This window comes from Labeo rohita, chromosome 19 (genome assembly GCF_022985175.1).
Source record: "Labeo rohita strain BAU-BD-2019 chromosome 19, IGBB_LRoh.1.0, whole genome shotgun sequence".
NCBI classification, from domain to species: domain Eukaryota; kingdom Metazoa; phylum Chordata; class Actinopteri; order Cypriniformes; family Cyprinidae; genus Labeo; species Labeo rohita.
In genome coordinates this window covers 28,788,038-28,801,772 of record NC_066887.1, presented here as the reverse complement: position 1 = coordinate 28,801,772, position 13,735 = coordinate 28,788,038, and the positions used below count along the sequence as shown (strand labels likewise).

General features: G+C 36.0%; 1 protein-coding gene across 1 annotated transcript in view; it reads right to left on the bottom strand.

Annotated features, from left to right (window-relative positions):
- Positions 1 to 998: 998 nt before the first annotated feature.
- Positions 999 to 13,735, bottom strand: part of kcnk9 (potassium channel, subfamily K, member 9) — a 64,250-nt gene continuing 51,513 nt past the window's right edge. Inside the window, exon 2 of the mRNA XM_051137533.1 lies at positions 999 to 8,772. Within this exon, the coding sequence (XP_050993490.1) occupies positions 7,850 to 8,772 (923 nt within the window). The 3' untranslated portion in view covers positions 999 to 7,849. The remainder of the gene's footprint in view (positions 8,773 to 13,735) is intronic.

Sequence of the window (13,735 nt, the reverse complement as noted above, 5' to 3'; positions counted from 1 at the left end):
GCAGCGTTTGATTTATTCACCGTAGTTAAAGTTTAAATGGCATCTTGAGGAATTCTACTGATTTTTCTGTACGGCACACAAAGGACTCGTACGCGGCTTTCGACAGCTGCCGGAGAGATCCTGATGTGAGAGATAAGGTGGGAGGAATTGTGTGGTGTGATAGCGCTTTGATTTACCAGCGATTATAGCAGCACCTCTCACCTCCCATCATGCACTGAGAAAGCGGACTAATTTTGGGCCCAGAGAGAACGCACACACCGCACGCTTATTGGCAGCACATATGGGAAACACAAGAAACTGGAAACAGAAATAGATTTTCACAACATGGTTATTTGCAAACCGTAGCTGTCAAAAGTCATGCACACAGATGTGAATGCTGATTGTGTTAGTACAAGTGTAAAGCAATTATTATAGTAACTAAAAACTAAAACCATGAAAATACATAGGTTACTTGAAATAAACACTACCTGAAAATAGGATTTTATTTTTTTTTTTTTTCATTTTCATTGTTTAAAACGAATAACTAAAACTTAAACAAAAAGACAATTTAATAAAAAATGAAAAGTGGGAGAAAAATGCACAACAAAATTATTAAAACTTTAAATCAAAATGATCTTAAATACTGATTTAAAAGATTAAATAACTATAAATCTAGATAAATCTAGATATATTTAAACAAATTTGCTGAAATTTAAAAAAATATATACGTTTGATACTTGAAATGAATGTTACCTTAAATAAAATAAAACCAAAGCCTTGAAATAAAATTAAAACCTTTAACTTATTTCAGCTAGCTGCCAAAGCATCATTTTTACATGCGAGTTGTACTCGATGTACAAAAACAACATAAAACTAAAATAATAATGAATAAAAACCGCATAGAAATTAAAGGATGAAACACAACTAAATCAAACCTTTAAAAGGCAAAAATTCAAATCTAATTCAAAAAATTCACAACGACACTAAAATATTACTGTTTTCAGCATATAAAACAAGTGTGCATATACACTTTGCCACCATCACCAATAAAACCAATGGATGTGTTTATGCAAATTGTCATGTGATACAGAAACTCAGCCAATCAGAGAGCACTCTGTGAGAAAGGAGGGAAGTTGACATTTTTTAATTCAAATTTTTAATTCACCCCAGTCATGTGAAGAGGTCAGCCGGCCACACTATGTCATGCACACACAACAAATAAGACAAACAAACGAATTTAAATGCTCATTGCAAGTTTTCCCAATAAAGGCAAAAACAATAAACAAGTATGTTGTTCTGACAGTCCAGAGATCGAATCTGTATCATGACGGATCCCCTTCTTTAGTCGGACAGGATCACACAGATTATTTGATGCAGTGGGATCTTAAAAGATCCACTGATAATGCATTCTATTGCAGAAAGAGATTATTATAGAAATAAATACAGAGCAACATGTGGAGATTATTGTGAATAATCATATTTAAGCGGCAGCGTGATTCACACTGCTGTGGGTGGACAGACAGATTTAATAGTGCAATATTCCTGTAGCATTAAGACAAAAATATAGTAGCTGAGAGTAAACAGATCAGACAGATGACATAAAATTATGCAAAACTGTGATAGACAATCACAAATGGAAATTTGCTGAAATGTACACAACCCTCAGGCCGTCAATATACAAATGTTTGTTTCTTCATGGGAACCGATTTGGAGTAATTTAGCATTACATCGCTTGCTCACAAATGGATCCTCTGCAGTGAATGGGTGCCGTCAGAATGAGAGTCCAAACAGCTGATTAAAACATCACAATAATCCACATGACTCCAGACCATCAATTAACACCTTGTCATTTAGCTGGAAGCTACACTGGTTTGCAATTAAAAATGTCATGCTGCTTTTCACTTCACAAGATCCCTATTCTCATTATTGCTTCCTCCAGTGAAAAAGTTGCCTTGTCTGAATCAGGAAAGAAATACACACAGATCAAGCAATGTTTATGAGAAGAAGAAAAAAACAAAGTTTTAAACAAATGTGACCCTGAACCACAAAATCAGTCTTAAGTAGCAGGGGGATATTTGTAGCAATAGCCAAAAATACATTGTATGGGTAAAGATCATGTTCCATTAAAGATATTTGGTATATTTCCTCCTGTGAATATATCAAAACATAATTTTTGTTTAGTAATATGCATTGCTAAGAACTTTTTTTTTTGCACCCTCAGATTCCAGATTTTCAAAGAGTTGTATCTCACCCAAATATTATCCTATATTAACAAACCATACATCAGTGGGAAGCTTATTTATTCAACTTTCAGATGATGTATAAATCTCAATTTCAAAAAAATTTACCCTTATGACTGGTTTTGTGGTCCAGGGTCAAAAATATGTTATTGTATTTTGATGTGAGAGGACAACAGGAGATGGACTTCTTCACTGTAGGAAGCGTTATTATGGATTACGGACTTGTATTTTAGCTAAAAGTAATTTTAAAAACATTTTAATGATAAATTTGTTTATTACACACAGCTTTTTGCTTCATAAGATGTTATATGATGGACTGGAGTGGTGTGGATTACTTGTGGATTAAGGTGATGTTTTTATCAGCTGTGTTGGACTCCTATTCTGACGGCACCCATTCACTGTTGAGGATCCTTTGGTGACCAAGTAATGCAATGCTGCATTTCTCCAAATCTGTTCCATATATTTTCAGCAAATTTTCTAATTGTGGGTCAACTATTCCTTGAAGTTTTATTTAATATAACTATTATTAAACAATATCTCTCTTATAAATGAATTAGGGTGGATTGATATGTATTTTGATACATATGTTTTATTTGTCAGTGTCTCTCCACAGCAGTGGATCTGTTGCCAGTCATAAGCTTATTACATTTCATCTAGTCCATACATACAAGCTCATCTGTCTGAGTAATTATCATCAGGCTATTACATATAGAATGCAAGTACAGTTTATCGATGTAAAATACATGTTATTCTCTCCTGACCCCAGGAACCATCATGTACATACATAGGTTAAAGTGACAACCAATAAAAAGTGGCAAATAAAGCTGTAATTGTGCTAGTGAAATAACGGACGCATTTCAGACAGTGTTCACGCTAAAATATAAGTTTGTGCATCGTTTGGGCGGTGGCGGCGGCATTCGTGAGGATTAGTTGCTTTGGTTTTATTTGATGTAATGTCTTCCATGTGAATACATGGGGGGAGCTTTTGCTTTGACAACAAAGTCTTTTAATTTGTTTGCTTCTACATCTGAATATGAATTTGAGTATGTGCCTTAATGAAATACAAACTCCACATTTGAAAGATACCCCTTCAAGGCACAGTATGCTGAATGCTGTAAAAATGGGAATGCATCTGAGTTTAAAATATGCCTTTGTAATTTGTCAAGGATATAACTACTTACAATATATGCACTGTACAATTTTATAAAATGGTAGCGATTTACATAAATTTACATGAGTGCTGCAACATATGCTGTGAAATCCAGAATGTCAGACGTCAAGTTGATTGGTATTAGAAGGGTGAGCTTTTTGAGCCTGAAACCGCTTCCCACTGCCAGACTCGGAAATTGACTAAAAGAGTGCACGGGAACGCCGGAGTCCCTCGGGAATGTCTCTCATTAATTAGTCTTGTCTGAAACCGAATTACTTTAGCGGGCACTTTGGGCTTTGCATACCTCAGTGATCCACATCAAGATAATTATTCAAGATTATTTTTTAAGAAAATACCAGCAAGGTTCCAGTCTGGATGTCACTTACCACCTAAAAGGTTTGGGTAATTTTTAATAACTGATTCATTGTGTCACATTTCATCTGATTTATTATTTGTCGTCTGCATGTGATTCTTGGATTTTAGGTGAAAACTTCACCACTCTGAATGCTTCTGATTTGATCAACAGGACTGAAATTAGAGATCAATTCTCAATTAAAACTTCTGAAATTAAATGCACATCGAATCTTATCACACAGCCTTCTACATCCATTTAAAAAATCCCTTATTTGCGATGTTATTTTTTGGTTCGCTATTGTCAGAGTTGGAGTCTTGAAGACCCATCAAGACCACATGAATGTTGCATTCTTATAATTTACTCACCCCCATGTCATCCAAGATGTTTATCTCTTTCTTTTTTCAACTGCAAAGAAATTAAGTTTTTTTTGAGGAAAACATTCCAGGAATTTTCTCTATATAGTGGACCTCAATGTTGGCCAGTGGGCTGAAGGTCCAAACTGCAGTTTCATACAGCTTCAAATCGCTCTACATGATCCCAGCTGTGGAATAAGTGTCTCTCATCTAGCGAAACAATTGGTAATTTTCTTTAAAAAAATAAAATAAATAAATAAAAGTTTTTTACTTTTTAACCACAAATGCTCATCTTGCACTAGCTCTGTGATGCTTGTCTTGCAAATTACATCATCACGTTGGAAAAGTCATGCGTGGTTTGTTCTTCATTTGTGTACTTAGGTAGGGTGAAAATCTCCTCATTTTGTCTTCAAAATCGTCTGACATCATTGTTTTAACTTTTTTTGTAAAGGGCATTAAAGGTCTTTGCATGTTTGCTTTGTAAACATTGGGTCTGTGTTTCTGCCTACACCACGTGCGCGCATTTCCGTAATGCGCAAGGTCGAGCTAGTGCGAGACAAGCATTTGTGGTTAAAAAGTATATCAATTTGTATTTTTTCTTAGAACATGACTACAACTAAAGACTTTTCTGGTCGACTAGTAGACATTCATTTTAAGCAATAGTTGACTATTAGTCGCTTGTTTATTAATAAACCATATAATCGTAATAATGAGCCTTTGATTGCCTACATAGCCTGATAAAAACGCTGAGGCGCACAAAAAAAAAAAACTTGCCACAGCGCACCAGCAGATACGATTATGAATGTGTCATGCAAAAACAGTAAGGAGGCTGCATTAAGGTTTAAATAATTTATTGATAATCTAGTGCTTTTTTTGTTTTCATCTTAAGACATGAAGTCGACAACACTGATTTATCATATCCACAGTAGTGGATGCACCTGTATGCATGTTTCCTATGGATTACATAATAGGAGAATATTTGTTTTCTGTTTTAATTGGTTCATTTTTAAAAGTACTAATTTCTCTCTATGGATATACTTTTCATGTCTGTAAGGCAAGTGTACTCAGAGTTTCGAAGTTTCACGCTCAAGTTCCCAGATAATGCTTTAATTATTTTAAAAAAGCGCAACATTTTGTTGCTATTGTGTGTGCGCACAAATAAACGTAGTGTCTTTACAGATTCAAAAGATGTATTACTTTTATCTGTATGACCAAAAATGACAGTATTTTAAGTGCAAGTGACCGCACCAGCACCTCCATCTGTCATGCAGTAAGCACGCTTCTGTTCAGCTTCCACACTCCGCACAGATACTTAAATAGTGCACATTTTTTCTAGGTTAACATTAGATTCAGCTGCCATGTAAAGTTACTACATACATCTTTCAGATGAAAAGCCATATTTGACGTCAATGAATGATAGGTGGGCATTTAGATGTCCTTCCTGATGTACTGCATTACCACATAGACCAGCCGTTAACGATCTGTCCGTCACGGACTGCATGACTTCACCTCTTTATGTGGTTTTCATTTTTCTGTGACTAAGACTATGCTTACACGACAGCGATGTAGTCGAAAATGGACAAGTTTTTCCCTTACAGTTTCATGTATACACAACGTTTTCAAAACGATTCGCGTTTACACATATCCACGAAAACTGAAAAAAAAAAACTGTATTACGTATGCCAGGCCAGAAGTTGGCGGACTGTTTGTTCACGCTTGCCTTTAAAATCATCACGTACTGCTCATGACTACATACCTAACACGTACTACGCACGTGCATGACGTTACCGTTTTCAAAGATTTCCATATTGGGTGCCATTTTCAAAAACGTGCACTTTGAAACCCGGTTTCAAAACACCATTGTCATGTACACGAACAGCAAAAATGCATTTTTGGCTGAAAATTCTGTCGTCTAAACGGACATAAGCGACTAATAAAATTTTGGTCGACCAAGCCTCTTCTCATCAACTAACAGTTAGTCGACTATTAGGGGGCAACCCTAAACATGACCGGTCATTTCGCTAGATAAGACCCTTATTCCAAGGCTGGGACTGTGTAGAGCCCTTTGAAGCTGCATTAAAACTGCAATTTGGACCTTCAAACTGTTGGCCACCATTAAAGTCCATTATATGAAGAAAAACCTGGAATGTTTTCCTCAAAAACCTGAATTTCTTTTTGACCAAAGAAAGATGGACATGAACATCTTGGATGATATGGGGGTGAGTAAACCATCAGGAAATTTTCATTCTGGAAGTGAACTTCTTTAAGATCTTTTCATTCTTAAAATTCTAATTCAACCAAAGGTGTCTTCATGATTACAGCAAATTAGCAAGATGTTATGTAAAAGGGACAAACTCATACTTGGACAGGTATTGGTCTGGATCTGGGCCTCAAAGCATCAAGTCATGGTCTGGGTCTTGTAGGGTCTGGTCTTAACTCCAACTCTGCTTTACTGGATCCTAACTGTAGCACAGATACTCCGATATTATATCTAGTAAGACCAAATAAAAGAGTTATAAAAGGTTTAGTTATATCAGATGCAAAAACATTCCCTACCACAAGCAGAGAATGAGAACTGTTGATTACATCCAGACCGTTCCTAAAAGAGATGCACTGTTTTTCAATCAACATCCGAGCAATTTTTAGGTTTATGAGGTACCATCTCATTTGCAGGGCATCCTCTGAAGACATCATCAAAGTGTAAAATACATAAATAACTGTCTTTATTGATGCATTTAAATAAGTCTCATTCAAATAAATGCCATGGTTATGGTCGAGAAAAAAGCAATCATTGCTAGGGTTAGCATACATTATACATTGATTGTTCACAATGGAATAATAGCCGTGCTGTTGTTTATATAAATAACGATGAATAACAATCATCCGCGATGCTGTTACGTTCCCATTCGTGAGGCCCTGTTTTAGTGGATGTTTAGTTCGACTTTCATTTAAAAAAAGAAAAACTTTTTAAAGGATTATTTGCTTTTAATATTGGATCCAGTGCTATCGGTTCGCCTCGTGACAATATACGCATATCAGTTTGAACAAAGCACATGCAATTATTCTCCTTCTGCCGTCTCTCATCTGTCACCTCTAAATTCGCACTTGGAAAGTCTCTACATACATGTATAATTTACAGAAAACCTTCGATCAAAATTAAACAAACAAACGGAAAACGAAAAGGTAAACGGAAATGATGACGCACATCAAACGACAACTAATGCACATGCTATGGTTGGCAACAATATTTTGGCATGATGTGAATCAATGTCTTATTTCTCTTAAATAGAATTGCTTATAGAAAACAATACCTGATACTGCGTAGTCCTTTTCAAATCAGTTTTATCGTTATTTCTCCTTCTGTGGTGTGGCACTTGAATCTTAAGAAAGAACCAGAGGTTGCTCACAGTTTGATAAAACGCACATTTTCACATGTCCCTTAAAAAATATTATATATATATATATATATATTTATCTCCCTCTGTATTATTCAAAACACAAGTGTGCATCGTCTGATAAGATATCAGGATGGTATTATTATATCCAAATCCACTTAGGTGCTGCTCAAAAGGGCAAAGAAGGCCCAGGCGATGTTTTCTGCAAAAATAGATATCCATGCTTCATGCTTTTTAACCGAGTTCCAATATATCCACCAAGCGATCAAATGTCCTGTCGGTCCGACGTCAGCCAGAAAAATGACAAAAAAAGTGCCGGATGAGGTTTGGTAGAGCAGCAGCATTGGATATGTGTGTTCAGCGATTGCCGTCGGCCCTCAGATGGACTTGCGTCGTCTCATGAGCCGGAGGTTTTCCGTGAAGCTGTGCAGCCCGGGCGAGACGGAGCTGATGGGGGAGGGAAGGAAGCTGTTTTTCAGCGTGCTCGGCGAGATCTCCTCTATGCGGTAGGACACCGTCGAGTGGTAGTGATGGTACTGGTGAGGGCTCAACTGGGAGCCGAACGAGTTCTGGTGCTGAAAGGCGCCACCGCCGCCACTTCCTCCTCCCATTCCCAACCCGAGGCCGACCGAGCTCCCAAACTCGTGCGAATGGTAGTGCATGCAGGAGCAAACGGACTGAAGGTCGGTGACCTCGGATCTGTAGCGCTGCTGCTGCTGTTCTCGTCTCCGTCGACTCCTCTGCAGCGTGTCCTCCTGGATGTGGATGATCATGCTACTGCGGTTCCCCGCCAGGGAAGCCCTCTCCTCGGCGTCCCGCCGCTCGTCCTCGCTGTTCATGGTCAAGAAGCGTAGTACCACCAGGTTGAGAAAAGCCCCGATGACTGTCAGCCCCACTAGGATGTACATGAAGCTGAACGCCACATAGAGAGGCTTTCTCTGCAAAGCTTTGTTCTTCTGCAGGGCCACAAAGTCCCCGAACCCGATGGTGGTGAGTGTTATGAAACAATAGTAATATGACTGAAAGAAACTCCAGTCCTCGTAATGGGAGAAAGCCGCCGCACCGATGCAGAGTGTTCCCATGCAGGAGAAGAAGCCCACGGTCACCATGTTCTCCATGGAGACTTCCGTGATGCGCATCCCACAGCACTTCTTGATGCGCTTTAGCATGTACTTCACGAAGGTGTTCATTCTCTCGCCGAGGCTTTGGAACATCACCAGCGTCAGAGGGATCCCGAGCACCGCGTAAAACATGCAGAATGCCTTTCCAGCATCAGTGCCTGGAGCCGCGTGGCCATAACCTGAGGAGACCAAAGAGACGAGTGATCAGATCAAAGATGACAGCAAACAACAAAAAAATGAGTGTGCTGAGAATACTGCTGGTTAAAGATCTGGGCTGGTCACCAAATGTTGCAGGTGTGAAACAACACCTGGGTTTTTAACTAAAATATGCAGTAATTTTTCACAAATTGATGCCACTGGAGAGCTTTTTTGAACTTCAGTAAAGAACATTTATTATTGTTCTTGCTTGCTGGTGCTTTAATGATCCCAGAAACCAAATGCACTGAACATCACATTTTCATCTCCAAAGAATCATATATAGACGTTTCCTGAACATGGAAGTCACGTCAGACTCTTAACTGGAAGAATGCTTTGCATTTCTGGTCTCCAGTGTTCCTAGCCAAATTACCGTATTTCCGGAGCTGATAGTCTAATGTTAAACCTATTAAAATGTTTTTAAAAAGCACATTGGCTAGATAGCGCCATCACTTTGCAATGTCGCAATGGCCGTCATTTGTCAGTACCTCCCTCCTCAAAGTTTAATGAGCGTCTAGATGACACGAAGCTGCTAACATTAGTCACATTTAAAAAAATCCAAATTGTTTTATCCATTTGAATTTTTCAGGATTCCTCCCCCAATTTATTAAAAGTTTAACAAAAATTACATTAAGGCCCTATGAAATATGTTTACATTTTTTTTCTCTCAAATTCAATTTCAAACCCCCCCCCGCCCCCCCCCCAATTCTGTTTTTTTTTCCCATTTAAATTTTTCTAGACTCTAAATTTTTAACACCCTATGAAATACATTTTTTATGATTTTTTTTCTCTTGAATTAGTTTATTTTTATTTTTTTTCTAAATTCAGTTTTTTTCCCCATATTAATTTTTCTAGACACTGTTTTAATGGTTAAATAAAAAAAATATCAAATCAAATAATAAAAGGAAATCATGAAACACAATTTTATCAGCAATTTATTAAAAGTTTAACCTAAATTACATTTTAAGGCCCTATGAAAAATGTTTATAATCTCTCAAAATCAGTTTAATTTTTTTCCAAATTTTGTTTTTTTTTTATTTTTTTATTTTACAGGATTTAAATTTTTCTAGACTCTAATGGTTCTAGATTAAAAAATATAATAAAATATGAGTCAAAAAGCATGTCTAATTAATTGAAATCCTGAAATGTACACAAATTAACATCAATTTATTAAAAGTTTAACCATAATTAAATTAAGGCCCTATGAAATCCATTTTATTTTTTTTCTCAAATTCAGTTTTATTTTTACTTAATTTTTCATTAATTTCACTTTTATTAAATTTTAATGATCAAAATCATCTATAATTAGTTGATTTCATAAAAAATAATTATTTATTTATTTATTTCAGAAATGCTGTGTTGTGTATTTACATTTTTCTGGTAAATACTTCTTTAAAATAATGCTGTAATAATGATTTCATTATTATTAATATTAGTAGTAGTATTGTAATTAATATAATAATTCATTTATATAATCATATAATAATGTCTTCAAGTTAAACCGAACGTTTATTTTGACAGGATGCTGTGAAGACCTTCAAGTTTCTGTTTGTATATGATACATCAAAAGAAACAGTAAAATGCTCATGAAGTGACTCTCAGAGCAGTTCTACAGATTGTTAATGTGTTCATGTACTCATATATTGAGACAGAGACTGAAAACACTGCTACAAAAAACAAGAACCTTCATTTCTTTTTGGCAAAGGCATTTTTCCAAGTTGTCTAGACGGATTGCCTGTGATTAACTGCTGCATGCCAACTTGGATAAAGGTGTTAGCTAAATTATATAGTAACGTACAACTAAGGAACTGCTTTCAACAGCACCGGAAATCAAAAATGCATCCCATATCAGCAAGCAGAATTTAGCAACATGGTGTGCTTTCATACTTTAATTTAATCATACTCTGGTGACCAGCCAGTTTCTATAACTTCTATCATCTTCACCAAATTCCAAGAAGCCAATCAGTCAATTTCCAAGAAGTGAAAGTTCCCCAGAATTTGGCCTCGCTTGCAAACGCACTCAGGCAGAAAATATGAGCTGAGTCACGCACTCGTTTAGCCAAAACACTGAGTATAGGTCACGCAAACCAGGTGCCTCTTTGATCTTATTCTAGGCTCAGAGATGAGAGGGGGTGTCCAATTAGTGCCAGGTTTCCTCTCTTGCCCCCTTGGCCCACTTCTTAGGGGGGTGAGACAGGAAGGTAGGCATTACAGGTTTATAAAAGAAAGAAAGAAAGAATAAAAGAAAGAAGAAAGGCTGGTGGAGCCAGTAAAGCTTTTAGCTTAATTAGACTTTATCTGGAAGTAAAAAGGCTAAATTCGCTGACTCACCGAAGCCAGCGAGCCTTTCTAATACAATCTTTGCTGATGAGCAAGAAAATAAGTGACAAGACTATAGTAAAAATGTATTACATCCCACCTCACTATGCCAAGGCGAGTATTCATCCTCCCTCTTTCATTAGCACTAAGAAGGTATCATTCAACAAAACATAGTGGTTTAAACTATTTTTAACAGGCTCGCTTAAAGTTGCAGTAAGTGATTTTACACTTTCCGCTAACATACACGACTTAACACTTAAAAGCCTTCCTACAAAAATCACCCGCCACAGACATGTCAACAAACCTGAACACTGACAGACAAAGAGCATTTTAGGTTTGGCTAAATAAGTGTGAGCTGCTTGTGTCTCGTTTGTGCCGTTTATAGCAAGGTGCTCATTGTTTGGCTGGTTTGGCTTCAGTAGTAAGAAGATCTGAAGGCAAAAAGCTTATTTTTTCATTAATGGCCAATCAAACGTAGCTGAAAGCAACACATAAATCAAACCAAGTTAATTATCGTAGATTCAAGATTTACATATGTTTTTGGAGTACAACTAATAGGGTGAAACATCACACAGTCTGCTGCAAGGAATTCTAATATGGAGTAGAAATATAACTACTTTTTGTACAATATTTTAGTATATAGGAAGAGTTTGGTTCCAAAGCTAATAAACGCTATAAATCCATTTTGATTAATTTTAGTAAAAATGTGCTTTCTTTAGCAAGATGAAAATCCCTATTTTCTGTTTCAAACTTTCATATAGCATCTTTAGGTTAAAATAACATTAAAAATTCTAATCCTTTAGATTTTCAGAGATTTATTATAAAAAATGATTTCCTTCATTCAGGAATAAGGAAAAGGGACTGTCTTTATGAATTGTTGAAAACTAGGATGCGGGGTGTATTCAGAGCGGCGCCTTTACGATTTACAATATGTGAAATGGTGCGCTGTGATTGGCTGAGCAGATGTATCGCATTTTGCAAAAAAAAAAATAATTTTATACATTTTATAACATTTATATTTATGCTTTAACTTCTACAATCTTAAATTAAGTACCAATATAGAATTTACTTTTTTTTTTATTATTATTACCTGAACTAACTTTTTCATGTAGAAATTACATTTGTTTTTCTGCAGTATTTACTACAGCACATAATAATTTTTATTAGTGTAGTATTTATTCACAAATCAAAAATGGCCTCCTATGCCTTTCATAACAGCTTGCATTCTTGCTGGCACTGTACTTTAGACTGTAATTGGGAAAAAAATTGAAGAAAAAAAAAAAAACACTATAAAGCACTTGACAAAATTTTTCTGCCTTTCTTTCATAGATAACAGCAATAATTATATTATAGCATTAAATAATAGCCTACTACTGTTACTAAAAAGCTTGTGCATACTGGAGGATTAACCAATATACAGACGGCTAAAAAATGATTTTGATAATCACAAGTACTGTTAGTTTGGAGCAGCAGTGGCACAAACCTTACATCATTTGTTTTAATAAATTTGTTGAACACTATAGTGAACATAGTGTAAATCTTCACATTATACAACAACAATACAGATAATAAAGATGAATAAAAACACAAACTCAGTGTTAACGAACAGGTGAGAGGAATGTTCTGCAGGAACACACGTTCACTTTGATCACAGCAACATCTTGCTGTCAGTTCTTTATCTTATAAAAGGTGATTATGAAGCATCTGATATTTATTTTCAGACAATTACAACATTCATTCAACAACATATTTCAGCACAATGAAAGTTTTTGCGCCGAGTATCAGTATCACTTGTCACCCTCTCTACTATGTTCCATCTCTTGTGCTTTTTCAGTTAAGATTTAAACTTAACACAGACTGTCATGGTGGGCTTTTATGCAAAAATGGAAATGCTCATGTGAATTTGTGACATTTACAGATAAGGACATGACTGTAAACTGAAAGTTTTTGGGCAGAGGATGCAAACGCATCTGTCAAAGCGCCTGACAGGGCAAGCCATTACACTAATGCATTAGCTTAAAATAAACAACTCTCATGTATTGGGCGGCTTGGATGACCAGGGTTCGTACAGATACTGTAAAAATGAAATTCCAGGACTTTCAAGGACTTTAAGTACTTTTTTTTGATTTTCAAGAACTTTAATCATCTCACTTATCAAACAGTATCTGCTCTTTCAAATTAAAACCATGGTTAATTTTCTGTTTTAATTTTTAAGGAAAAAATTATTAAAATAAATAAAAATCAGAAAAAAAGGTTTGTGAAACCACTGCAAAATCCAGATCTGAAACAAATGATTCACGATCCAAGCTCTGAAGTCACAAACTGAATCAAATAGTTTGCAAACTGACACCGAAGTCTAGATCTGAATCAAATGATTCGCAATCCCACTCTGAAGTTCTGATCCAATTCAACTGATTCACGAACCCGCTCCGAAGTTCCGATCTGAATCAAATGATTTGTGATTTGTGGTCTACAAGCAATGATGAAACTAAAAAATAATTGGCTTTTTTAATTTGATCCTTTTTTTTTTTTTTTGCTAATGAATCATTTGAAACATGATCAAAGTCACAAGTTTGAATCAATTGGAGCGATTCCAATATATATGACTCACTCTACTGAATAGTTTTA